Genomic DNA, 25447 nt, shown 5'->3' with positions numbered 1-25447 from the left:
CAGACGGGTCACTCGGTCATAGAAGGAGATCAGGTTGGTCAAGCAGGACCTGCCCTTCACAAACCCATGCTGGCTGGGGCTGATCCCCTGGTTGTCCTGGAAATGCCGCGTGATCTCCCTCAGGACAATCTGCTCCATAACCTTCCCTGGCACCGAGGTCAGGCTGACAGGCTTGTAGTTCCCCGGATCCTCCTTACGACCCTTCTTGTAGATGGGAGTCACGTTGGCAAGTCTCCAGTCTTCTGGGACCTCTCCAGTTGACCAGGAACGCCGATAGATGATGGAAAGCAGCTTGGCTATCTCTTCCGCCAGCTCCCTCAGTACTCTTGGATGGATCTCATCCGCCCCATGGACTTGTGGCAGTCCAGGTGGAGTAGTAGGTCTCTGACCGTTTCCTCCTGAATCATAGGGGATTTATTTCACTCCCCATCCGAGTCTTCCAGGTCAGAGAGTAGAGTGCTCTGAGGACAACTGGTCTGGCTTTTAAAGACAGACATAAAAAAGGCATTGAGAACCTCAGCCTTTTCATTGTCCTCATTGGCCACATTCCTAGCCACATCCAGTAAAGAATGGAGATTCTCCTTGGTCCTCCTCTTACTGTTAATATATTTGTAAAAGAGTTTCTTGTTCCCTTTAATCCTAGCAGCCAAGCTTAATTCGAGCTGGCCCTTTGCCTTTCTAATTTTCTCCCTGCACATCCTGACTACCTCTTTGTACTCTCCCCGAGTTGCCTGTCCCTTCTTCCACAGGAGGTAGATTCTCTTTTTCTCCTGGAGCCTCAGGAAAACCTCCCTTTTCATCCACGCCGGTCTTTTTCCCCACCGGCTCATCTTGCGGCTCAGGGGGACAGCCTGTTCCTGCGCCTTCAGGACTTCCATCTTGAGGAGCAACCAGCCTTCCTGGACCCCTTTACCCTCCAGGACCGAATCCCAAGGGACCTTCCCTACCAGCCTCTTGTACAATTCAAAGTCTGCCCTCCGAAAGTCCAAGGTAGCAGTTTTGCTGTCCCCTCTCTTGGTTCCACCAAGAATTGAGAACTCTACCATTTCATAGTCGCTCTGTCCAAGGCAGCCCCCAACTTCCACATCTCCCACCAGACCTTCCCTAGTTGTAAACAGCAGGTCTAGCAGGGCACCTCCCCTGGTAGGTTCTCTCACCAGCTGCAGAAGGAAGTTGTCTTCCAAACATTCTAGAAACCTCCTAGACTGCTGCTTCTGTGCCGTGTTGTATTCCCAGCATATATCAGAGAAGTTGAAGTCCCCCATGAGGACAAAGGCAGGCAATCGCGCAACTTCAACCAGCTGTTTATAGAACGCCTCATCTGTCTCTTCATCCTGGTTAGGCGGTCTATAACAGACCCCCATCAGGATGTCTGCCTTGTCAGCCTTTCCTTTGATCCTAACCCATAGAGATTCAACGTTGTCTTCCCCAGTTGCAAGTTCAATAATATCAAAACAGTCTCTAACACAGAGAGCCATGCCACCACCCCTCCTTCCTTGCCTATCCTTTCTGAAGAGCTTGTAGCCATCCATCGCAGCACTCCAGTCATGGGAGCGATCCCACCATGTTTCCGTAATGGCAACTAAGTCATAGTTTGCCTGTCACACGAAGGCTTCCAGCTCGTCCTGTTTGTTGCTCATGCTGCGGGCATTGGCATAGACGCACTTCAGCTGAGCCCCTTGCCTCACCCCTAATCCCAATGCCCGCCTAGCAGGGCTGATTTTATCCCCTTCCCCCTGCCTCTCTAGTTTAAAGCCCTCTCTATAAGCCCTGCCAGCTCCTGGGCAAGGATGCGTTTCCCCCTTTGAGACAGGACAGCCTTGGGCTGAGTTATATTTCTGGAAGGTTTTATCTTGAGAGGAGAAGAAAGCTAAAGACCAGCAATCCTGTCCGCCACCAGCTATGCACAGGCACTGTGTATTATCTCTGGGCTCCAGAATGGCTCAGCCACCAGATATCCCAGGATTCTGTGACTTGACCAATTTCTTGTTGCCTGACACAGTCAGCAATTCTCATGCTCTCTTGTCTTCTGCTTTTAGCTGGAGCTGCTCTGTTTGCAAGAAGCTGAACCCAAAGGTCATATGTGAGTCTACAGGAAAAAAAAAAAAAAGTGTATATATTCTGCACAGAGTAGGAGAAAATGAGTAGCCTTCTATGGACGCGATATTTAGCAGTCGTTACTTCTCTTGATATTTGCTCCATGGCAGCCACCTGGCAGAAGAATGGGACCTTGCTGCCTGGATGTGAGATGCTTGCAAGCACATTCCTCTCAAACAAAAAGTTATGAAGCAGAGTTTAGAGCTGTTGGTTGGATGCAGTCAGGTGGGGCTTAAATCACACAGCACAAATCAGCCATAAGTACAAAGCTCTGCAAATATCGTGTTTTGTTTCCAGATGTGCAGCACTGCTGAGACTCTAGCACTAAATCATATTAAAATGTGAGTGCAGACGGGTTGGCAAGACTGATTGCACTAAGTGCATAGCCCTATGCAAATGCACTTTGATTTTTTAACTAAAACAAGAGGCTTTTAGACTTTGAGAGTACCTCAGGTGCATGTAAGCTACTTCTGAAAAACATGAGGCTGTATGAGACAGCAGAGCTGCGGTACTACAGGTGATGTAGATATGGAAGTTCTTCTGCAGAAAGATACTGCAAGCATCAACTCAAAAATCCTGCAAGTACCACTCAGCAACAACTGCTATCTCTGTGTGACCACAGTGTCAGCAGCACTAGGGGCATCTTTCATTCTGGCCCCTTCTGCCGAACATCTTCCATTTTATGGCTACCAGGAGAAGGACTTTCACAGTGCCCTTTTTATAAGCTTCACATAAAACAGTTGTTATTCAGCATATGCGTCTTCCAGTGTAGGGTCACCCAGTCTATGGTTTCTTGTGTTTCAAACAGATACATGATAGAACTTTTTATGATGTAAATACATGTATATACAATAAAAGTAAACAGTGGGGAGAGTCCAGTGATAAGTAGGAAAGATACCTGCACTAAAGTCAATGCAGAGTTAGCTCTGTGAACCCAAGGTTGTATTTAATGGGCCCTGATCTTGCTGGAGAGTGGGATGAAGAGGTTTCATTTCCCTGGGTTCTACCACCTTAATATTTTTCTTAATATATACAGAAACATATCCTTGATGTGGATGGTAAACAGTGACTCTGAATAGCAAATCTCTGCTGTCCTTTTCCTTTGAAAAACCAGCACTAACTGTTCTCTGATGAACAAGGCTGTCCGTGGGAGTGAAGTGTGCTTACCTAGCTGTTCTTAGGCTCTGACATGGGAAACTGGTGGTGTGTAAAGAGCTCAAATGCAGAACAAATCCACCAGAGGGAAAATATTGATTTATCTGGCACATCTGGTTTTGTTGGCTTTGTTCAATGCTCTGACCTGGTCTGTACTGTAAATGCTCCCAGAGTGAAAGGTGCCTCTTGTTGCATTTGTGTTTTCATCTTTAACAGAAAGCATAAGAAAAAAAGTCATGAATATGGCTTTGGGCTTGAAGTGAAAACCGGACAACGCTGGCAGATTGTGACAATTGTATACTCAGGCTATATGCAAGATACTTCAGTAGTGGCCTGTATTCAATGTGCTAAGTACTCACAGGCTGAGGCTGATGTTGGGAAGTTGCATTATTTAAAATGCTGCAGAAATCCAAATTAAGAACAGGAAGCTACAGGGTGTTCTCTGGGAGTGCATGTTTTGCTGAAAGAAAATAAACTGTTAATCCCAAACACCAAAAATATTGATACAAAGATGGAAAAGTAAAAAAATAAAAAGCTTCATAAATCATCACGTGATGGATGCCACAGGGCAGTAGCCAGTCTCATCATGTCACGTATTCTTGGCATGGTGGTTGAAATTCATAGAATCATAGAATGGCCTGGGTTGAAAAGGACCTCAAAGACCATCTAGTCTCAACCACCCTGCTGAGTGCAGGGTCACCAACCACTAGATCAGGCTGCCTAGAGCCACGTCCAGCCTGGCCTTGAATACTTCCAGGGACGGGGCATCCACAACCTCCCTGGGCAGGATGGAGGGCAACCTGTTCCAGTGCATCACCACCCTCTGTGTGAAAAGCTTTCTCCTAATATCTAACCTAAACCTGCCCTGTCTCAGTTTAAAACCGTTCCCCCTTGTCCTATCACTATCCACCTTCGTGAACAATCATTCCCCCTCCTGTTTATACACTCCCTTCAAGTATTGAAAGGCTACAATGAGGTCTCCCTGGAGCCTTCTCTTCTCCAAACTAAACAAGCCCAGTTCTCTCAACCTTTTCTCATAGGAGAGGTGCTCCAGCCCTCTGATCATCTTAGTCGCCCTCCTCTGAACTCAAATTCATATTGTATCTTAGGAAAGTGTGTTGAGTGCCAAGTAATACAGTGTCAGAATAATAACTGACAGTGGAGTTAATGACAGTAGTGCCCCGAAGTTGGGATGCAAATGGCCTTATTGATGAAGGGTCCCCCGGACCTGACTTCAAAGAGATATTTTTGATGTCTCAAGTGATTTTCTTACTGTTTGTACTTGAGTTGCTTTCTCTAGTGTTATGCTCAAAGGCAGTGGATTAGCAGAACTCAGAAAGGAAACTATGGATTACTCCTGAAAGTAGATTCCCCCAGACAGTCCCAACCATAATATGGCCAGCTTTTGGAGCCAGCCAGATGTGAACTTGGAGTGGTGCTCAGAAGAGCAGCCCTTTGCCCGGTGTCATTTTCCCAAGATAACAATCAGTTGTTGGACTAAGCACACTGCTTTTATTTTGGCACTTGAGAATGACAGCAAGGAGCAGAAAGCCTTTTAGATTTGTCACAGATGAGATGCTGAGCATTTTACAGAGACATGTTGGTCTCCAAATAGACCTTGAGTGGCTTAATATATTTGTAGAGGCTGCCAACAGCTGTGTGGTGCGTCTGGAAGAGCCTCCAGCCCCAGGCTGTGGGATTGTGAAGTGGGGGCCTGAAGCCACTTCTCTGAAAAATCCCAAAGCCTTCAGTCTGTCCTGTCTCTTGTGTGATGGATGTACTTGTGTAAGCGATGAGACCACAGGATTGTAGAACTTCAGGCTCTGGTTGGAAGGGACCTTAAAGCCCAACCCCTGCCGTGGGCTTGTTACCCCCTACTATGTCTTGAGCATCACTATGCAATGAGAGGAGAAAAATCTAAAATTGTATTTTAAGCATAAGTCATGAGTTTTGTGTCTGTAGCTGCTTATCTTATTTGAAAACTACATAGTGGGTTCATAGTAGCTCATGTCAGAGCAGGGAGCCCCTCTCCTATAGGAACTGTACTCCCTTCTGATAAAGCAGGATGTGAAATGGCTCAGAGCTTGTCTGGGACTCCCCTGGTTAGCTCACAAAGGACACTGTGTGTTCTCAGCACAGTGAAGCATTACAGGTTGAAGAAGTTTGAATCAGGTTGCTTATGTCATTTCCCATCACCAACCTTGGAGCAGCCGCTTTATCAAGAGCTTAATTCTTAATACGATTCTTTCTTTCTGAAGAATGAGCCATCGGGATGTTACAGCCTGACATCTGTAACTGCTAGTCTGAAATATTTCCCTGTGTCAGACGCCATTTCACAGCACTAATGCCAGTAGTAATAACAATAATAATTCCTTATTTCTCATGCTGGGGAAATGTATATACTTTGTATGGCAGCTCACTTTATAGAGGATCATTTGCTTCTCTTTCAAAAAAATAATACTTAAAAAAGTTAATCACAAAGACTTTCCAACCATGAGAAGTCTTGTGGCAGAAAAATGTATATTCTTGGGCTTTAGGTCCCACAGACCCTGAAGTCTTTCTTTTTAACAGCTCTCTGCATGTACGCTGCCTCTCAAGGAACCAGGAGTGTTTTGGACTTATCTGCCAGCAGCCCAGGTTAGGGCCACAGAGGAGCTGAAATGCTCTGCGGGAGGTTGGAGGTGCCAAAGTCAGGCTGGGTGGGGCCCTGGGCAGCCTGATCTGGTGGGAGCAACGAGCTCACAGCAGGGGTTGGAACTGGATGGATTTAAGGTCCTTTCCAACCCGAGCCATTCTATGCTTCCTTGCAAGGTGAAGAGATTTTTGTTATCAATTCTATAGTTGTTTTCATTTTTTATTATGCATTTTAAAATACACATTTGTAGAAAAAGACATATAGTTCAGAAAAGTCTGTGCCTTTTATAATTCATTCATTTTTCTGCCCATCCAAAATTTTGCAGGCGGTGGTGTGCAGCACAGGAGCAACGGTACAGCCTCAGGAGCCACACCTGCAGGGAGGGAAACCTTTCTTGGGCAGCACAGGACAACCCGCAGGAATTCAGGTGTATGTGCTCAGAGTGTCTAAGTATGGATGACAGATTTCTGCAAAATGAAACCATGAGCAGATTAAATGTTATAGCCCAAATCCTGCATTTTGATGACCTGGATGGCTTCCTCTGGCCCAAGGCTGCCTGGGAGCAGCAGTGTTGCTGGAAGTATGATGACTTGCCTTTAACAGGAGAGAAAACATCCACGCAGCCCTATGGAAATGCCCGAGCAGCATCAGTGAGGGCAGCGTGCAGCAGAGTTTTTCACTATTTAAATAGATAAACATGAAGTTTTATTATGTCTATTATTTTCCTTTTAGCATAGGGGAAATGCAAGAACAGCTGTCCCTGCACAGCTTTGCATGACCTCCAGCCTTGCTGCAGGGCTCAGGCAGCAACTGTGCCATGGAGCCAGCAGAGGCTGCGGAGTAGGGATAAAAGCCATTGATCGCATGAATCTGGCTGCAGCTTGGTGTCCTGTCAGAGCTCACTGAGGGCTGCTGGCATGGCCATGGTGGGGAAATGGGCTGCAGGCTGAGTAATGGCTGCGATGTGACTGTGTCAGGAGGCCTGGCATGACAAATGAAGGAGCTGATCCTTCCTGTTCAATAGCTGGTGTGCTCACATTGCTGCACAATGACAGCTGCTGCCAAGGTGCTGTGCTGCTGCCTGCAGCAAGAAGCAGGAGACACGGGGTAGCATGAACACAAACTCTTCCATAGGACTAGGTTCCAGCACTGCATCCCCGGCCCTGCATCCCTGCAGCATCTCTGGCCTCACCTGGGCTCTGATGGGAAGGTTGGAGGACCAAAGCCAAGCAGAAGGCCTGGCCTTTGGCTCATGCTGTGAGCTATCTTGATGCTTTTTGGAAGCTGTCTGTCTGTGGGTAGCATAGGAGTGGCCAGGTGCCAGGCTGCTTCCTGGCAGAGGCTGGGGTGGAGTGCTGCAGAGGCTCACAGTGAAATTGCTGGTGGATTCAATTCAATCTCTGCTATTGGTATCATCTACAAACATCTAAATCTATATCTATGTATGTATGTATAGTCATTTTAGCCCAAAGTAGACCACTATATGTGCTTCCTCTGCTGCAGCTCCAAAGCAACCAGAGCTGCCTGGGATAGCGGTACTGACTATGTGCTACTGACTTGAAACTGAGATCACAAGAAGACCTGCTTTGCTGCCCTGTCCTCCTTCAACTGAAGCAAACCCTATGTATTGGGGATGCAGAGCATCGAGGTGGTGCTGATTTGGGACCAGCACCATAGAGATGAAGGCTGGTGAGCCCTGTCAGTTTATGATGACAATGGCAAGGCCTTAGACATTGCCCTAATTGGCAGTAAATACATATTTACACTTAATTCATAGCATGCTTGGCACAGCTGTATGTCTTCTGCATCCATGTGTAATGGAAAATGGGACCTTTCTTACAACATACACATCTATTTCCATCTCCTATTGAAACTGCCTTATGACCTGTCGTTGCACCGTAGTTATTCCAGTATCTATCAGGTTCCTGCTTTCTGTGTGAGGCTGAGGTGTGTAGGCAGCCCTGCAACAGTGCACTGAGCTGTGCTTACAGCGTAACCCTGACAAGCAATGGCTGATAGGTGTGCGATATAACTTCGGTGTCCGCTGAGGACAGCACGCATCTTGAGGCACTTCTCTTCCCGGTTCCTCGGCAGAAGCTACTTTTGCCAAGTCCTTGCGGTGCCCCTGCTCTCCTAAACACCCTCCTCCTGCAACAGTGAGAGAAGGCTCGGTCTGTCTGTCGCTCCGTCCGTCCGACTGTCGGTCCGCCTGCCCTCCCCCTGCCCCACTCAGCACGACCGTTCTCGGCACCAGATGGCGCTCACTGCCTTCCGATGAGCCGAAAGAGTTCAACTTTCCCGTCCCTTTCCTCTGCCGCGATGTATGCCTCCGGCCCGGCCCGACCAGGGGATGCTTCGGGCTGCGGATGGGACCCAGGAGCCACTGCGGCCCCGGGGGGCTCATACCGCGCGTGAAGGCTGCGGGAACAAACCCAAACTTGGGAAAACAGCCCCTGGTCCCAGCTCATTAACAGAGAGGCTGCTAATTGCCTACTCCACTAACCTCGGGCTTGTCGTGCGCAGCCTCTTTCCCCGCGCTCCCGGGCTGCCCGCAGCCGTCGCTCCGCGCTCGGTGATGGGCTCCGCTCCCTGAGGCGTGGGGCACCCGCGTGGCGTGGGACGCGAAGAGCCCCCGTGGGACGCAGGGTGTCCGTCAGAGGGGCACGCGGATGCCCGCGAGGGGTGGGATGAGGGTACTCCGAGGGAAGTGGGGTGCTGAGGAGAAGGATGGGTGGTGATCTTGGGGCGGGATGGAGGTACCCCGTGATCATCGGAGGGCACTGCGGGGTCGGGGGTGGGATGGGGGTGGCCGGGGTGCCGAGGGGGGACAGGGGTGCCGAGGGGAAGGGCTGCGGGCGCGGTACCGCGTACCCGGGAGGAGTCGAGAGGGTGCCGGCAGGGCGGTGCCGGGGCTCCACGTGGCTCATTAGCGGGCGGCGATTTAATATTTATGAAGTGTTCTTGTTTGAATCCCAAGTCTTCGGCTCCAGTTACAAGGAGCTGCGTCACCCCGCGATCACATGGTAATTGTTGCTATTTCCAGGATCCCAGCCTCGCGGAGTGGCACAAAAGCTTTTTCCCTTTTTCTCCGCTTTTTTTCGGGCCACCCTTCTTCTTCCTCCACCTCTCCCTGCCGCTCCCCGCCCGGAGCCGGGCTATGCGGGGCCGGCGGCCGTGAGCGGGGCGGGCAGAGCCCCCCCCGTACCCCCTCCATGCGAGCGGCGCGGCCCCACCATGAGCGAGCTGGAAGGGGACTTCACCAAGCTGCTGCTGCTCAAGGAAGAGCGCATCAGGGAGCTGGAGCGGCGCCTGGGCGAGAAGGACGAAGAGATTCAGGAGCTCCGCCGCCGCCTGCACAAATGCCACTCAGTGCTGCCGGCCCCCACCCCGCACATTGGGCCCCGCACCACGCGGGCGCAGGGCATCTCGGCCGAGCCGCAGACCTACCGCTCCTTCCACGACCTCCGCCAGGCCTTCCGCAAGTTCACCAAGGCCGAGAGGTAGGGCGGGGGTGCGGGACCCCTCGGGGCTGGGGGAGAACTTTTGCTCTCGCGGGCGCTACCGCCCCGACCCCGTTCCTCGCCCCCTGTCCACTCCCAAACGCGCCCCGCGCCCACGAGGAGGCTTTTGGGATGGGAGGTGGAGGGGTAGGCAAGGGTCGGGTCGTACGTCTCGGTGCGGTGGGAAAACGGGGAAGCGGCGCCCGACTGCATCCCCGGGGACATGCGGGAAAGTTACGGGCGGAGCGCGGCCCTTCCTGCGGCGCCCCGAGCATCTCCGGCCGCGTCACCGCGCCGTCAAAGCCCGCTCGGCGCGGCCGGGGCAGCGCGCACCTCTCCTCCGCTCAGAGCGCACCTTGCCGCCGTGCTGCCCGCGCTCCCGCTGCGCGCCAGCAAGTGGGGCAAAGAGCTGTCCCCGTCTCACAGTACTTCTTTAAAGATGCATCAGGAGCGGTTGGTTTGGACTTCTTTTTTTCTTTTTTTTATCTAACTGTATAAGAAGACCGAATAAAGCCGAGCAAAGCACTCCGTTCACCTCCATCTCAGCTCAGCGCATTCCTTTGCACCCTCTGCCCGAGGCATAGACCTTGCCCCGCAGCAGACAGGGAGTCCCTTTCCCAATTCCCTTTGCTCTCCCCAGACCCAACCCCGGTGCCGGGCCGCACAGCCCCCGCTGTCCCCGCCCTGCTCGAGAACGCTCCCGTGGTGCCCCCGGCTCGGCACTCCCACCCACAACGCCACACCGGTCACCCGTGCACACGGAACCAACCCCACCACCTTGGGATGGCTCTTGGTTTAGAAGTTTAAAGTGAAATTAGTGAAAAGGAAGGTCTGCTTCATTCCTCTCCCATCTCATTACCACGGTGCGATGTTGTGTGTGCCCCAGCGTGCCCCAGCCTGTCCTCATCTCCCGCACCTCCTGCCTGGCTGCAGATCTGCAGGAGCTTTCAGAAGCACACAGTGTGTTGCTAAAGCCCAGCGGCGCCCTGCTGTCCCCACCCCAACGCGGTGTCTAGGGCCATCTCCTCTCTTCGGGCACTGACTGCAGAGCGGTGCCAGCAGAAACCTTCTCACCCTGGCCTGGCATTGGCCTCCAAGTGCTTTGTAATCTCTGAAGATAAACACACATCGATCCGCAGTGCGATTAATTCTATTTATGGCGAGACGGTCTGTGGCACATACCAGTGTTTAAAACTCCCAAGAAGTTGGAACTGGTAAATGGGACACAGAAACTCCAAAAAGTGGGTAAATCCTGGCTGGAAGTGGGAAGCCGGGCCTGTGTCTGTCTATGTGGCCACAGCAGTGTGCCCCGCAGCCTGTCCCTGTAACATGGTACATGCGGGGGCTGAAGGAGGGGCAGTGAGAACAGAAGGTGCTGAAAGAGGGGCTGTCCGTTGTCTGGGTGCTCTCATGCTATTATTCCTCCCAATAACTTAATTGCCTGGGCTTTAATGGAAGACAGGAGAGCATTTCTATGACGATGCATACAGCGCGATTCTGATAACAATCAGAGCTGTACCTGTTTTCCAGAATGCAGCCCTTTCCTCTTGTTTTCTTGCTGTGTTATTGCTCAGAGAGATGCATGTGGAGAAAGGAGACCCCTGTGAATGATTCTGTCAGTATGAGTGTGCTGAGCACTTGCATTGCCTCGAGCCAGCTGCCAGCAGATGCTGGGGGTGAGGAGGGAACCCCGGCAGTGACACCCTGGGCACAAGTGCTGGTCACAGCTGCAGGTGTGCTGGGGGCAGTGGGGGAGCTGCCCGCTCCTGGCAGCAAGGTGCCTCTGGGAGCCCAGGGCTGCTCCTCTGCGTACTCAGCAGCCGGAGATGCTTCGTGCTGCATTAATGATCAGTGTGAGCTGTAATCTGTCTTCTAAACTGTCCTCTGGGTAAATGCCTTAAAATGTACTCTCCAATTCGGACACGCAATAACTAATACCAGCTTACTGCTGCTTGTTGCAGTTGCTAAGCCCTATCTCAACCAGTGCTGCACTGCTTCAGGAGCTGCTACATATTTGGAAGTGGCCAATGATCCCTTGTGCACATGTACATGTGTGCCAGGGCCACGGCACTGCCGTGCACATGGTTGTGCTCCAGGTGTGCGGCCACGTCCTTGGGTTGGACAGTGCTGTCTGTCTGTCCTTCTGTGTCAGTCCATGTCAGTGCATCACTGAAGGGAGCAGATCTCAGCCTGCTCCCAACAAACTCTTCCGCTCACACTCGCTGTACCTGCAAACTTTGCCTTCAACGTTTGGTCTTTTCCCCTCTCATTTTGGGAATTATCTTTGTTTTGGGAAGCATTTGCCACAAGATGGCAGTGGGGACCAAGGTTTTGTGCAAGGAGCGGGGACTCTGTTTACTCTCGTCCCAACAGCCCTTGCGCCAGGTCTGTTCTTGGTGTGCTGCTGGTGGGAATCTCTCGCTTCTGCCCCTTTCGCCTTTCCTGCAGGTGTAGGGCAGTGTGCTGCTGCGGGAACATGTCTCTCACCATGCGGGGTGGTTGTGTGGGTCCTCTCAGCAGCAGCACGTGGTGAGCTGGAGCTTGGTGGTGGCTGTAGCGGGATCAGCTCATTTCATGGATGGTAGTGTCGAGGTCAGCAGGGACTGACCAAGCGGCAGGGAAGAGTCGGACAGCTCAGAGCCAGAAGCACTAGGGCTGTCCCACACAGCAGCTGAGGTTGCTCCTGTAAACGGAGTATCCTCCCATTGCTGTGCAGCAGTGGAGCTGAGGAATTGCAGTGTGTATTTAATCTAAGCCACCCGAAAAATGCCTCTTTTTCCCTCATTTATCCATTGCCAATCTGCTTCCATTCAGAGTGCTGGGGGCAGCACATTCCTGGGATATTTCAGCACTGGTTGATTGGCAGGGAAGGATTTTATTTGATTAATCTGAAGGAGTTTTACTGGATTCAATGACATCAGCATACATCCAGAAAGAGCTAATGCTCCAGGCACTCCTGTTGCTTTTAGCATCCTTAGCTCATCTCTGGCCCAAAGAGAGGAAAATCCGAAGGGGGAAAGTTTGACTGAGCATTGTTTAACCTGCAGACAGCCAGAAAGCATCACAAAGGAGCAGCAGGGTTTGGAGCTGGGCTTTGGGCAGCCCTCCCTTGGACTGACAGCACACCAAGTGCTGGGGTGGCACATCCACTCGGTGGGGTTTGGTGGCACATCCAGGGGTTTTGGTGCCACAAGGCATCAGGCCCCTGGGGATGCCTGGCGTCAAAGAGAGAGGCAGAAGAGTTCAAGAGGGAGAATGAGAAGCAAGTGTTCACAGCTGATCGATAGAAACTATTTCCTGTCATGTAATTTTTAACAGGCTCCAAGCTACTTCTTCCTGTCAGCGAAGGGAGGAGAAAGGATAGGTGGCCAAATTGAAAATCATGGAGCCCTGGGTTTTAATTTTCTGGGTATTTTTTAATTTCCCATGCCAATGGGAGACAGTCCTACAGCGCACTTTTCAGCAGGATTTTCCTGCTTTGGTCTTGAATCCCCAAAGTGGGATTGCGTATGAGCTGTGAAACCAGAGCCCCCCTCTCAGGTGAGATTATTGTCAATGTGAGCTCATTTTAAAGATATAAAAGGGCTGTGTTGTTCTTGTGTCTCATGGCTGTTGCTGGAAGTCACTCCAGGTATGGAGGAAAAAAGGATCTGGGTCTCATTTCAGTATTGCAAACTGCTTGGCCACAGCAGTTCTTTGTTTGGCTTCTCTCTGCTCACAGCAATGTCACTTTTTCTCAGAACTTCAGGCCATACTACGGAAAAGGTAATTCTCCAGCAAAAATCTCGAAGGTGACAAAGTGCATCAAAGTGAAATGAGAAGAAGGACTAAAATAACCCTGTGAGTCCCTCTTTGCAACTTTCCTAATGAGAAACTTGGGAAAAAGCCTTCCTGGGGTATGTGTTCAGCTGCCTGCAGAGCTGATGGAGGTCCTAGAAAACATGGAGCAGGGTTTGCACAGGCTCCTCCAGGAGTCTACCCCACGCTGTGACCTCCTAGCTGGAAATGGTGAGGACTGCTGCAGCCTTCTCATTTCCCCCCCCCCCCTTTTTTTGTTTTTTTTTTTTTGTTTTTTTTTAATCTTTTGCTCCTGGTAGTTCCATGAGTAATACAACCCTGCAGTCACAAAGGAGGCGCAATGGATATGCTGAAATAGCTGGAGAGAGGGAGGCTGTGCTCAGGACCACACATGGTGCAGCAGCTTGGATTCTCCAAGCCTGTCCATGAGCACTTGCTGTCACAAATAATGATGTTTATCTTCTGGCTCAAACCCACATTTCAGGCAAAGCCCAAGCATGGTGCAAAACTTTGCACTGGTGGTTGGGGAGCAGCCTCTCCTTCAGCATGGCCTTCAGGCACCAAGAGGTGCAAAAAGTGGGTGGCTGCTATGTACAGGGGCTAGAAAGGAGCCCTCCAACCCACATCCTCCTTTGGTTGGTTTAAACATCCGTCAGAACAGCTCATCCTAGGATATAGCTTCCCTAAGACAGAGAGCTTTGAGAGTCACACTGGAACAAGTCTGTCACATTTCCCCTCCCAAGAGATGCTGCTACATCTGTGAAAGGGTCACTACTATTGTCCATTAAAGCGTGAAGAATCTGTTATATATACTGAAGCACAGCTCTCTGTTCTCTCCACCACTTGGAAATCTTTATACATTCTACAGGGCAGTGCATAAAGAACTTTAAGGGAGGTATGTGACAGGTAGCAGCAGGTGAACGTGACATCAAAGTGTTCCCGATGCACAGTGATGTGTGTAATTCAGGTTAGATATGGTAGCGAAGTGAGAGCTGAAGATGTAGCTAAGCTTTATCATATGTTTTTTTGACATATGGTTTGCAGTAACGGAGCACAAGACTGTGACTGATTCTAGTGAGTGCAACAGGATGGAGTTTTTGAGTGATATTCCTTTGTGTTTTGCTTTCTGTTGGAAATTCCTCTAAAATCCTCCAAGATAATATCACAACAATATTTTAAAGTTTTTAAATGGTCAATGCGTGTATAATTCCTATTAAAAAAAAATCTGTTTGCAATAAGGGATCTGGCTCAGAATCTTGTAATTCTACTTTCCATTAGGTGATATTTATGCCTGTGATATTGTTGCTAATTTATTTGAACTCCTGAATGTTTCACTTGCAGGAGATTGGCCCCAGATGAGCATTTGCTCACTCACACTCTGTGCTATGTACCCCGCAGGACATGAAATTGGGAATGATAACTGGAGATAATTTCTTCAGGTAATGCACTGAGGTACCAAAGAAATACAGCCAAATCCTCGGAACAACTTCGTGTGCACACTGAAGTTTACGTACTTGGCTGATAGCTGGAAAACCTTTTGTTTATGGAGGAAGCAGCTCCAGCTGGGTTGAGGTGGAACATGGGCTGCAGGCAGATCTGGTAAAATAACTGAAAAGTTGCTTTCTTCTGGCCATGCTGGCAGTAAGAAGGCAGTGTCTCCAAGGGAGGCATTCCTGCTTTTCATCTCCCAGCACTTATCACTGGAGGGCACTGGTGTCTGAGAAGATGACTGGAGGAAGAAAACCACAGATAAATAACATGGCACAGTTCCTGGAAGACAAATACAACATGTGCTTGAGACACAGCATCGAGGATTAGAGTGAGGATTTAAAATCTCTGAACCTATCAGAGTGCATCAAAAGGAGGATGGCTAATGAGGAGAGAAGGGCCTGGAGAGCAATATGTATGCAGAGCGGCTGGGGGCCCTGGGCTTGGTGGGCCCAGGGCTGACAGAGCTCAAGTAGTGTTTGGGCATCACTCTTAGACATAGGGTTTGGTTGGTGCTGCGTGGAGCCAAGAGTTGGACTCAGTGATCCTTATGGGCCCCATCCAATTTGGGATATCCTGTGATTCTGTGATTTTAGGGTACTATGAGGTTAGCCCGGAAACCAAGGCCACAGATGCCTCCTTCCCACTCATGGGACTCCTGTGGTGGGAGAAGGAAATGCAGCACGGAAATCCCTTGCTGCACAGCTCTGCCCCGCTTTCTGCTGCCTCCCCGTGTGATGATTTTCCCCCTTCTTTCTGCAGATTCCTTTTTGTTCTGCTCACACAGAGATGGCCCCATAAAAGTTATGGGGTCACAGAGTCTCTAAATGAGGGGCAACTCCACCAATGTCGTAGCGAAAGACCAGGAAGATGGGTGAAGGGCAGCATTTACATTCCCTTGCAGCAATCATCCTGCTTGTTTTCTCATGAGCACCAAAGGCAGTAAGAACTGTTTTTTTTCAGTCACATCTTGGGCTACAGACAAGACTTGAAAGCCTTGCTCTAGTGAAATCCATGGGGATTTGGAAAAAAACAAAAATGACAGTGGTTTTTTTTTTTTCTTTTTTTCTTTTGTTTTCCTGTTGTCTTTTGTTTAGAAAGCAACAGTCATCCTATAATTATTCAAGGGATATTTTAGTTTTTCCTGTTCCTCAAACAGCAGATTACTTTGGAAGGACTAGAAAAAATTCTTGTACTTTAAACAACAAACAAATAAACAAAAAAACAGTTGACAGTTGACTTTTAATTTTATTTTCCTGTAAAGATAATACAGAGCAAGGTTTAACTGCAGAATCACATCTTGCAGACACAAACATGTATCTCAGTTCAGGTTCCTTTTAAGACCATAACGTGGAAGTCAGCAATGGCACGGTAACTTTCCTTAGCTAACGTGTATTGGTTTCTTTTATGATTTGATCACAGATAGAATAGAAATAAAGTTGCTTACAAGAAGACAGTGGGATATTTATCTCTTCAAGATAACTGTCTCCCAAGTGTCTCACCTGGATTTTCATATTTTTCTAGTAGAGATGCACTCATGGCATTCACCAAGCAGCAAGGAGCCTTAGCTGTGCTTGCAGTAGGGGAGCCCTTCTGTGCAGGATGACACTTTGTCCCACTTTTCCCCAAGTGGAGAAGAAAACTGGCTTTATGACTCTGAGGTACATTATGTTTGCTTAACCAGATATGATTTATGTGAGTGTTTCCACTGCAGTGAGGAGGAGGATGGAGGATGTTTCAGTCCTGGAGAAACTGCCCATAAAACTAGCCACAGTTTCACATTCCTTTCTGCTGCATCTGCTTTCGGATCCTTAGAGTTAGCTTTGTGAATAGTGAAAACCCAGGTCAGTGCAATAACCTTCTGAAGAAAATCCACTGGAAAAAGAACCCTCAATGTATTTTGAGTTTAAGATGATAGTTTTTATGTGAGGTCCCATTACTTAAATGCATACATCTGTTATTCCGAACACTGAGAAATGTTTAGCTGATATTGGCAGATAGAGCATTGCCACACATGGGTTGTGCAAAAGGGAAAAAAAAATGAATGCATTGAGACCAGAGTTGTTTTTATTGCACAATAGACTGGACAGCAAAACTGCCCTGCGTCAGTTGTTTTTGTGCAGTTACTCCCAAATACATATGCTGCTCGTTTCCTTGGTGTCCAGGGGCTGAAAAAGATTGAGCTCTCCATGATGGGGCTCAAAATGAGCTCTGAGTGAGGAAGTTCTCCCTTGGGATCATACCTGTCCCAGGTCAAAATGGGGCTCCAGCTCCATCAAAAGGAGCTTCTGCTGGTAACACTGTGTAAAGTGATAACCTTAAAATCACCATCACATTTATGTCTGACTTCAGCTTTCTCTGTAGCACAGAAAAGCACTACTGAATTCTTAAAAAATTAATATCAAAGCAGCATTAAAGACTTTTTTTTTTTTTCCCTCACCCATTGATTTTTTTTCAAGCTCCATTAAGAAATCTGTCTCAAAGTAAAGGAAGAAATCTATCCATTCTCTTTCTTTGCATAATGCATGGCTGGGGCATTAGCGTGGTGTGTTGGCAGGCAGGCTCTCCCTGCCTTACTTTGATCTGCAGTTTTTATTATCGATGTCCAATTCTGGGGATGATCAGGCTGCCTTCTGGAAACACAGACCATGGTAACTCATCTCCCTTACAGAAACCTTGATCTTTTTATCCTCTGCTGGGCTCACTTTTCTGCACAACTCAGTGATGGTGGAGCAGAGAGGGCTGAACCAAAATTGCAATTTGTCCTTCCCCACCACAACATTAAAATACTTATTTAAAATTCTATGCTAAAGTCGTCATTCTGTTTTCTGAAGGGGGATTGCTTGTGGCAGCTCCAACCAGAAGTGTGCTCCTCTGGGAAGGGAAGCTGGAAAAGATGGCTCAGGTTGCCTTGGGTGTTATGATATGAAATAGGATATTAAATGAAATCTGCTGGAGTAGTTTCTTACTCCTTGAATGTATGTGCTTGGGGCAGAAGAGGAAAAATGCATGGGAAAGGGAACTGGGAATGGTGTTGGGGTTAACTAAAGGATATTTTTACAGAAATGTTGGTGCCTGATTATATCTATGTGGTAAACTCTATCCTGGTGAAGATGACCAGCTCCTTGCACAGACAGTGCATCCAGATGCTGAACTTCTTGTGGTTTCCCTTGCCCAGCTTGTTATGAGCTCTTGCACCTTTTCAACCGGGGTGACCCATCTGTGCTATTTCTACTCCAATACAAAGGCCTATGTAAAGCCAGTTTCCACCTTGAGTGTTAGGTTGGTTGACCAGCTAGCATGGGAGTCTGTTGAGGGAAACGCTTTTCTCATTCTGTTGCTAAATGTAAAGCTGATAGAAATCAAGCCTCTTAATTTAAGCGTTATTAAACAAAATATAAATAAAATGTGAAAATAGGGGCAGAAAAATCACATGAATGTAGTGGTTAGTTGTCTGCTTAAATTATGTCACTGATCTCCCTGAGTCATGTTTCTGCATTCATTTTGCCTAGGCAGCATGTGAAACTGTCCATTTGTGCTACTTCTTTCCCACCAGGAATATTCCTCTGACCCCATCCTGGGCCTGTGATTCATTAGGAACTGGAAGCAGCAGTTATTTGCGTGGGTGTTGAATTTACTCATCATGCAATCATTTTCACATTGTGAGGCATAATATGGAGCTGATAAAGTCTGTACATCTGCATTCTGTTTGAGCTTCTGGGCCAAGAGGTCTGCAGGATGTTGGACTGACAGCATTAGTAAATTCAGTGCATAACTGTGATTTACAGAAAGAGGCTTTACAATTGCATTTGTAATCACTTTTGAACCCTTTTACCATGCCTGAAAGATATTGAATAGCCAAAGAATGAATGAAAATGAGTTCATTTTTCACAAACGTTTCTGTTAGAAGGCCAGTGAGTCCAGCTGTGATCATGTGGCCTGACTTGCAGGAGATGGGCTATTAGCCTTTTTGGCAGTTTTGTTCTCTCTAGTGTATTTCTGCTGGAAATAATAATAATAATAATAATAATAATAATAATAATAATAATAATAATAATAATAATAATAAAGAGTATGCTTTAAAAGTTTGCTAGGGAATAAGAAAGCTCCATGATCCCTTGGGAAGATGGATTGCCCTAAAAGCCTTAAACATTTGTTTTGTGTTTCAAGCCTGGGTACATCTGACTTAATGGCACTGCTGACTCCTGCTGCCGCTGCTTGTGGGGTGAGCTGTTCACTCTCATGCCTTTAACCACCAGTCTGCCAGGATGAAAAGTACTGGGAGAAAAAACGTGCTCACTGATTTCTTGCTAGTAGGTTAGTTTACAGCTGTTTTTGAACTACATCACTGCATATGCTTTTTCAACTGAATTTGGAGGCGATTTAACAAAAGCCGTGAAGTTGGTTTATTGACATCTGTTTCCATAGAGTCATGCTGATTGGCATTTGTTATATTGCCTTAATTTCTTCAGCAATTAAATTGAGAATTGTATATCCCAGATGTTGTCCAGGCTCCGTGTCAAGCCAACATCTATACAATACCTTTGACATTCTAAAAGTGTTTGTGGAGCACCTGCTTTCCTCTGACCATCCTAAGTGTTTCTTGGTATTTGAAAACTTGCTGAATATCATCAGCAGGGAAAACCTCGTGGTTCCTTGGTCCACCTTTCTTTTGAAAATCTGAAATGTCAGTTTATTAAGACCTGATAAAGGGCCTGGAGCATTTCCTGTTCGAGGAAAGGCTGAGTAACCTGAGTCTGTTCAGCCTGGGGAAAAGAAGACTGAGGGGGGATCTGATTAATGTTTATAAATATCTGAAGGGAGGTGGGAGGCAAATGGATGAGCCTAGGCTCTTCTCAGTGGTGCAGAGTGATAAGACAAGAAGTAATGGCCTAAAACTTGAACATAAGAAGTGCTGTACTAACATGCAGAAGAACTTCTTTATGGTAAGGGCGATGGATCACTGGAACAGACTGCCCAGAGAGGTGGTGGAGGCTTCTTCTATGGAGATATTCAAGACCCATCTGTACACCTACCTGTGTGACCTATTGTAGGGAACCAGCTTTAGCAGTGGAGCTGGACTCGATGATCTCTCGAGGTTCCTTCAAATCCCTGCAATTCTGTGATTCTTTGATTCTGTTCCACTCTCTTCTGTGGAGATAGACAGATAGATTTGGGGTTCAGTCTAGAGAAGAGAAGGCTCCAGAGAGACCTTCTTCCGGATGTCTAGGCTCGGAGCAACATGATCTAGCTGTAGATGTCCCTGTTCATTGCAGAGGAGTTGGACTTGATGGTCTTTAAATGTCCCTTCCAAACCAAATGATTCTATGATTCTAGGAATCTGTGATTTTGTCTGTCTGTAGACCATGTCCTACTCTGTGTTTTATCTGTTAAGACACTGACCTGTAGAGTCATTTTGTTTTCCAAGGATTTTCTGTGGACTTGCCAAATAGTGATATTTTGCTGTCCTAAGGAAGATAGGACCGTTGAGTTTAATTGTTGTAAATTAAGTGCAGTTTGTGCAATTCCAGCGTTTATAACCAGGCTATGCTTAGGTAGGCAGGACGCAATTTTCACTGCCCTGTGATGTCTTGGCAAAGCCGTGCTAGCGCTTTGATTTGTGCTATAAAAGTTTCCATTTCTCTCATTTTATGCTAACCCCTTTCTCCTCTATCTGATGCCTGGTGCTGTAAGCAGAGGTGGTCCCGATGTTCTGCTAATGAAACTATTGAGGTAATGACTTCCCAGGGAGCAGGAAACATTTTCCAGGCATTACCTTGGTCTAGCCTTCAGCCCCACACCATGATAATGGGATAATTATGAGCCAATTTCATGTGCTTTCACTACAAACAATTGTTCCCAAGGAAAGGAAATGTCATCCACTTGCCTGCTGCTCTTTAAAACCTTCAGGTAGTGTCCCATGTTTGCCTTTACAAACATAACTTTCACTTGTATACACTCAGGGGTGTATTGTGTTTATTCAGCATAAAGTAATTGCTGGGTTTATCAGTTGGGTTAATAGGTCCTGCTGCACAAAAGTAAACGGTAGGTTAGTGATCTTTAACCAATATGGGGGTTAAACACAGATTTTCCTTTTCCAATATACTTCTCATCTGAGATCATTGCACAAACAGCAAGCAGGCTTGTAGTGAGATGCAGTGCAGGCAGTGCGGGACTCACACTGCAGGAAGCTCCGACATCAGGTGAAGATTTCTTCAAGCAGTGTGACAAGAATTGGAGTGAAAAACACCTAAATCCAAACATGTGACAAAAATATGATATGGCAAAAGGATGGTGTTTGAGGTTTTGAAGAGCTTCAAATATCACATCTGAACCAAAAACAGTGGCTAAGCAGGAGCTTTTATCTCCACACTGCACTGGGCCCCTGTGTAGGATCTCTTGGTTGGGTGAGCTGCAGGTTGGTGTCTGCAGACAAACAAACAGCTTCCAGCAAGACAGAGGAAAGAAAGTGCCCATGGTTGTTCCTCCTGGGGCAGCAGGAACACCTAGAATGGGGTATGAGCTCTGAAAACCTAAATACTTTCCCAGAAGGTTTAGTGGAGAACAGTGGGGGTGAGTGCATGGGATACAGCAGTGTATGCATACGTATGACGTAGTGGAAGTGGTTAAAACCAACCAAAAATATAATGTCTCAGCTGCCGGCAAGAGGAGGGAGGGAGAAGCTAGAGGGCTGCAGGGACCCCAAGCCTTCCAGAATAAGAGATGCTTTCACTGTGTCCCCACCCTCTGCTGTTGTAAAAGGGCTCATAGAGCAGCTGCCTTTAGCAGCTGGTTTGCATAAGGTAAAGTACACAGCGGGCAGTGCTCCCGGGTGCTGAGGGTAACCACACCCCCCCGGGGAGCTCAAGGATGCAGCCAGAGGGACCGGTGGGGCTGAAGGGCTGCACTGTTCAGACACAGGTATTTATATCTGCCAAACCCCTGGGTCAGAGCTGCCGAGCTCCCTAACAACTGCATGGAATATTTTCCTCGGTAGTGCTGGGAGGAGTGTGGCTGCTAAAGGAGGAGGTGCTGGGTGGCTGCGATGTACTCCCAGGACACAGTAGAGATTTTAGAGCAAGATCAGTGTAGAAAAAGGGGATAAAGCTCTGGGTGGGTGATACCAACCTCCTTCTCCTCTCTGGGTGCTCTGAAGACCATGCTACAGCTGTGTGGTTCTTCCCTAGGGAGAAACCAGCGCTCTGAGTGCAACATTCTGTTTTCTAGGAGAGAAGATGGTTACATATTAACAGAGAGGTGCTGTCTGCTGGTCTGTAGTCCTGTCCCTTAAAGTGCGTTGTATGGACAAAGTAAAGGAAATTAAAAAAAAGGAAAGGTGCTTGATAGAGAGATGCAATTTTTCAGATTCCTTTAAACTGCATCACCTATAAATCAAGCACTGGATGTGGGGGGTTTTAATGCACGATCCTTTTGTTGGCTAAGTGCAGTCTCCTGCTTCCTGGCCATGGGGCTGGCTGAGCTGATGGCTGGCAAGGACTCCAGCAGCTCAGCTGAAAGGCATTAAGGTATAAATAATTAATTCCCACTAAATTATTCAAGCTGGAAATACAGTACATGAATTTAGCAAGCTGACCAGGATAAGAATGAGTAATTATGTTAATTAACCCATAAAGCATGCAGCTAGCAGGACCTGCAATTAGTTCATGTTTTAGGCTGCTTTACGTTTTTAGGAAGAGAAATGGGGCATGTTGGTATAAACTGCAGAGACAGTTATGATTTGAATGATACAGTCTGAATGATCTACAGGCAAAGGGAGCTTGCCGTTCATCAGCTTTGTGCTCATATGGCAGGCTGGCCCTCTTTCCTTTGGGGGTGGAAGCAGGTATATTTGGTTTTTAAAACTTTCGTTACTGCTCTCTGCAAGAACTAACAGCCATTTCCAAATATTAGTAGCACAATGCAAGAATTACCCCCTAGGTGCTCTACTTCTGCTTCTTTATGCTGTTTCTTTCCTACTTGTCACTGAATAGGGAGATGAATAGAGGAAAAAATCAATTGAAGTATTTTTTTTAAGATCCATTAGCATCATGAAAGAAGTGCTAATAATAATATGCAAACCGAAGGTCTAGTTTTTCAAATACATGTAAGAAACATCACGCCACTCAGTGGGTAACAGAACCCAAATATACAGTAAAATGCTTTTCCAGTAAAAATAAACCATCACTTAGTAGTTAAAAAGGAAAAGCACAGCACTAACTCAAGGCTTTGAGTTCAACAAATTAGTGTTAACTGAGATTTTAGAGCTGGAAGCAGTCATTATCCAAATGTTCAGCTCTGCCTGCATTACTCTCTCCAGTGGACGAACAATACTCAGCCTCCAGAAAGCAGATTTTTTCCCCAGAAGATCTGAAATAGCTATGTTCTAGACAGGTAACTGATTTGCACCTTTATATAGGTCTTCATATGGAAGTATTCACTCTGACTTCTCAGGCATACAAGTGGATATATACAGATTTGGTCCTCTTTTTGTGGGGATTTTATTTTCCCTAAAGGCATCATGCTGAAAAGTGTATTTATTGTTCCTTATTTAAATGAGGAGGCACCTGGCACCCTGACTCCTTTCCATAAGCCTGTTTGGATCTAAAGAATATTCCCTGAGGACTCCAGTTTTGTCTTGCTCCTGTTTTGTTAAGAAGCACTGCTTTTCCTATGAGGGTAATTCTTACTGAGCATTGAATTTAGATGAATGCACTATGTTATGGAACTGGAAGAACATTGACAAAATGAGTCAGTGAGAGAGAAATTGGAGGCATCTTTCTGTTCCCCAAGATAAAATGGAAAGTCTTGGTACTTACCTCTGCTCCAGGCTTTCCCTTTTATCATGGAAGAGGGGTGGAGGGATTCTCCACAGAAAAATCTTAAAACCTGCTTTAGATCTACAGCCTTTGGTGCAACTCTCTAGTAGGATGCATCAATGGACTCTTTTTTTCTCAGTACTTTATAAGAACATTATTGGAGAAGAAGTTGTATTGCAAAGAGATGACTGGTGTAGTTCCTGTTCCTGTTTCCCCTACATCTGCAAAGTCCATGGAGATGCTGCAGTGATGCTCCAAATTCAACTCAAAATGTAAGAAGAGCAAGAAATGTTTCTCTGAAAGAGCACAGGTTGCAGAATTATGCTTGGTTGTAGGCTGCATGTCAGACAGAGTGTGCATCTCCAGCTTCATCTCACGATAGGTACTTTGTAGCTTCATGAAGGTATCACAAAGATATTTACTGGCTTAGCCTCAGGATCTTCCTTCCAGCATCATGGGATGGGCTAGTAAATGGATTACCTTTGCCTACAACATTAACTGGGATATGCTGTGACTTTTGCCCACAATCTGGGCTGGCCTTACTTGGCCAACCAAATAATTCAGTTCTGTGCCATTTTGACCTGAGGATAAATTTATTACTGTGAACCGCTTAATCTATTTGGGTTTGATTTCCCTCTTAAAAATATTACCTACCCTGTCTCCTAAGTGTTTCTGCAAAATACATAAAAACTTGAAGGGAAAATGCAGCTACTTAAATCTGTTGTTCTAGCTGGGCTCCCATATTGATTCTTTCCCTATAATTTAGTCTTCTGTGCTCAGCATTTGCTGTTCTGCCATCCTGTCAATACCAATTCTGTCTGGAAATTACATTAAATTTAAATAAGAGCTTCCCTGCAAAGTTTAACTTTCTCTGTACACCTGAGGAGTCTGGGAAGTTTCTTTGAGGTGACAGATCACTAGCAATTGCAGGGATAGGTGTGTGTGTGTAGTGGTATTAGCATGAGTTATTTTAGTTTAGCTGAGCTTTCTGAGTGTTTACTAGGAAATATAAACAAAAAATGAGAAGATTTAGTATTCTGAAAATAATTTAAATATCTAAAGAAATGAAGGTAGGTACAAAATTGTGATATATTAAAAAACAATCCCTTTTCAAATTGGCCATGTTTAGCAAGTACATTATTCTGCTCATTCTAAGAGAGTGATGCTTAGGTTTATGCATTCTGAATTTATGCATGTGCCCACCATTGTCACATGTTATCACGGCACGTATTGGGTTTTGAGCTGAGAGGCAGGAATCATTGTGAATCGACGAGCTCCTAAAGGCTCATGTATCAGGCCTACTAGTAATTCAAATCATTGATTCAAATGTTCAACAAATCCACCTTATATATCTCTTCAAGGGGAATGGATATGTGGGTGAATCAAACCCATCTAAAATGTGAGGTCTGAGCTACAGAGCTGCTGGGTATAGAGTTACTGGACCTTGGGAATAGTTAAGGATTTGCCCATCAGGTAAACTGAATAATAAAGAGAGAAGGCTGTAAGTTTGATTACTGCAAGGAACATAGGGAAGGTCTATACTGTGGTTTACATGAATGTCCTCTTTTGTAGAAATAGGCCCCTCAAAATGCCATGCATTCACTTCTTTAGAGTTATAGCAGCAAACTCATGAAAAACTTCTAGTATTAACCATGTTCTCTTGCTGAGAAAGCAACATTATCAGTGGGAACTGAACGCTGAGTTTGATCAATGCTCCTGCACCTCCGCCTTTCTTTTTTTTCTTTTTTTTCTTTTTTTTCTTTTTTTTCTTTCTTTTCTTTTTTCTTTTTTTCTTTTTTTTTCCTTTTTTCCTTTTTTCCTTTTTTCCTTTTTTCCTTTTTTTCTTTTTTTTTTTTTTTTTTTTTTTTTCCTTTTTTCCTTTTTTCCTTTTTTCCTTTTTTCCTTTTTTCCTTTTTTCCTTTTTTCCTTTTTTCCTTTTTTCCTTTTTTCCTTTTTTC

The 25447-nt window shown here is 46.6% G+C and overlaps 1 protein-coding gene across 1 annotated transcript in view; it reads left to right on the top strand.

Annotated features, from left to right (window-relative positions):
• Nucleotides 1-8900: 8900 nt before the first annotated feature.
• PRKG1 (protein kinase, cGMP-dependent, type I) overlaps nucleotides 8901-25447 on the top strand; it is a 429334-nt gene continuing 412787 nt past the window's right edge. Inside the window, exon 1 of the mRNA XM_021381835.1 lies at nucleotides 8901-9387. Coding sequence (XP_021237510.1) covers nucleotides 9122-9387 — 266 coding nt within the window. The 5' untranslated portion in view covers nucleotides 8901-9121. The remainder of the gene's footprint in view (nucleotides 9388-25447) is intronic.

This window comes from Numida meleagris, unplaced genomic scaffold, assembly GCF_002078875.1.
Source record: "Numida meleagris isolate 19003 breed g44 Domestic line unplaced genomic scaffold, NumMel1.0 unplaced_Scaffold119, whole genome shotgun sequence".
NCBI classification, from domain to species: domain Eukaryota; kingdom Metazoa; phylum Chordata; class Aves; order Galliformes; family Numididae; genus Numida; species Numida meleagris.
The sequence above is the reverse complement of the archived record's forward strand: the minus strand, read 5'-3'. Positions and strand labels throughout refer to the sequence as shown.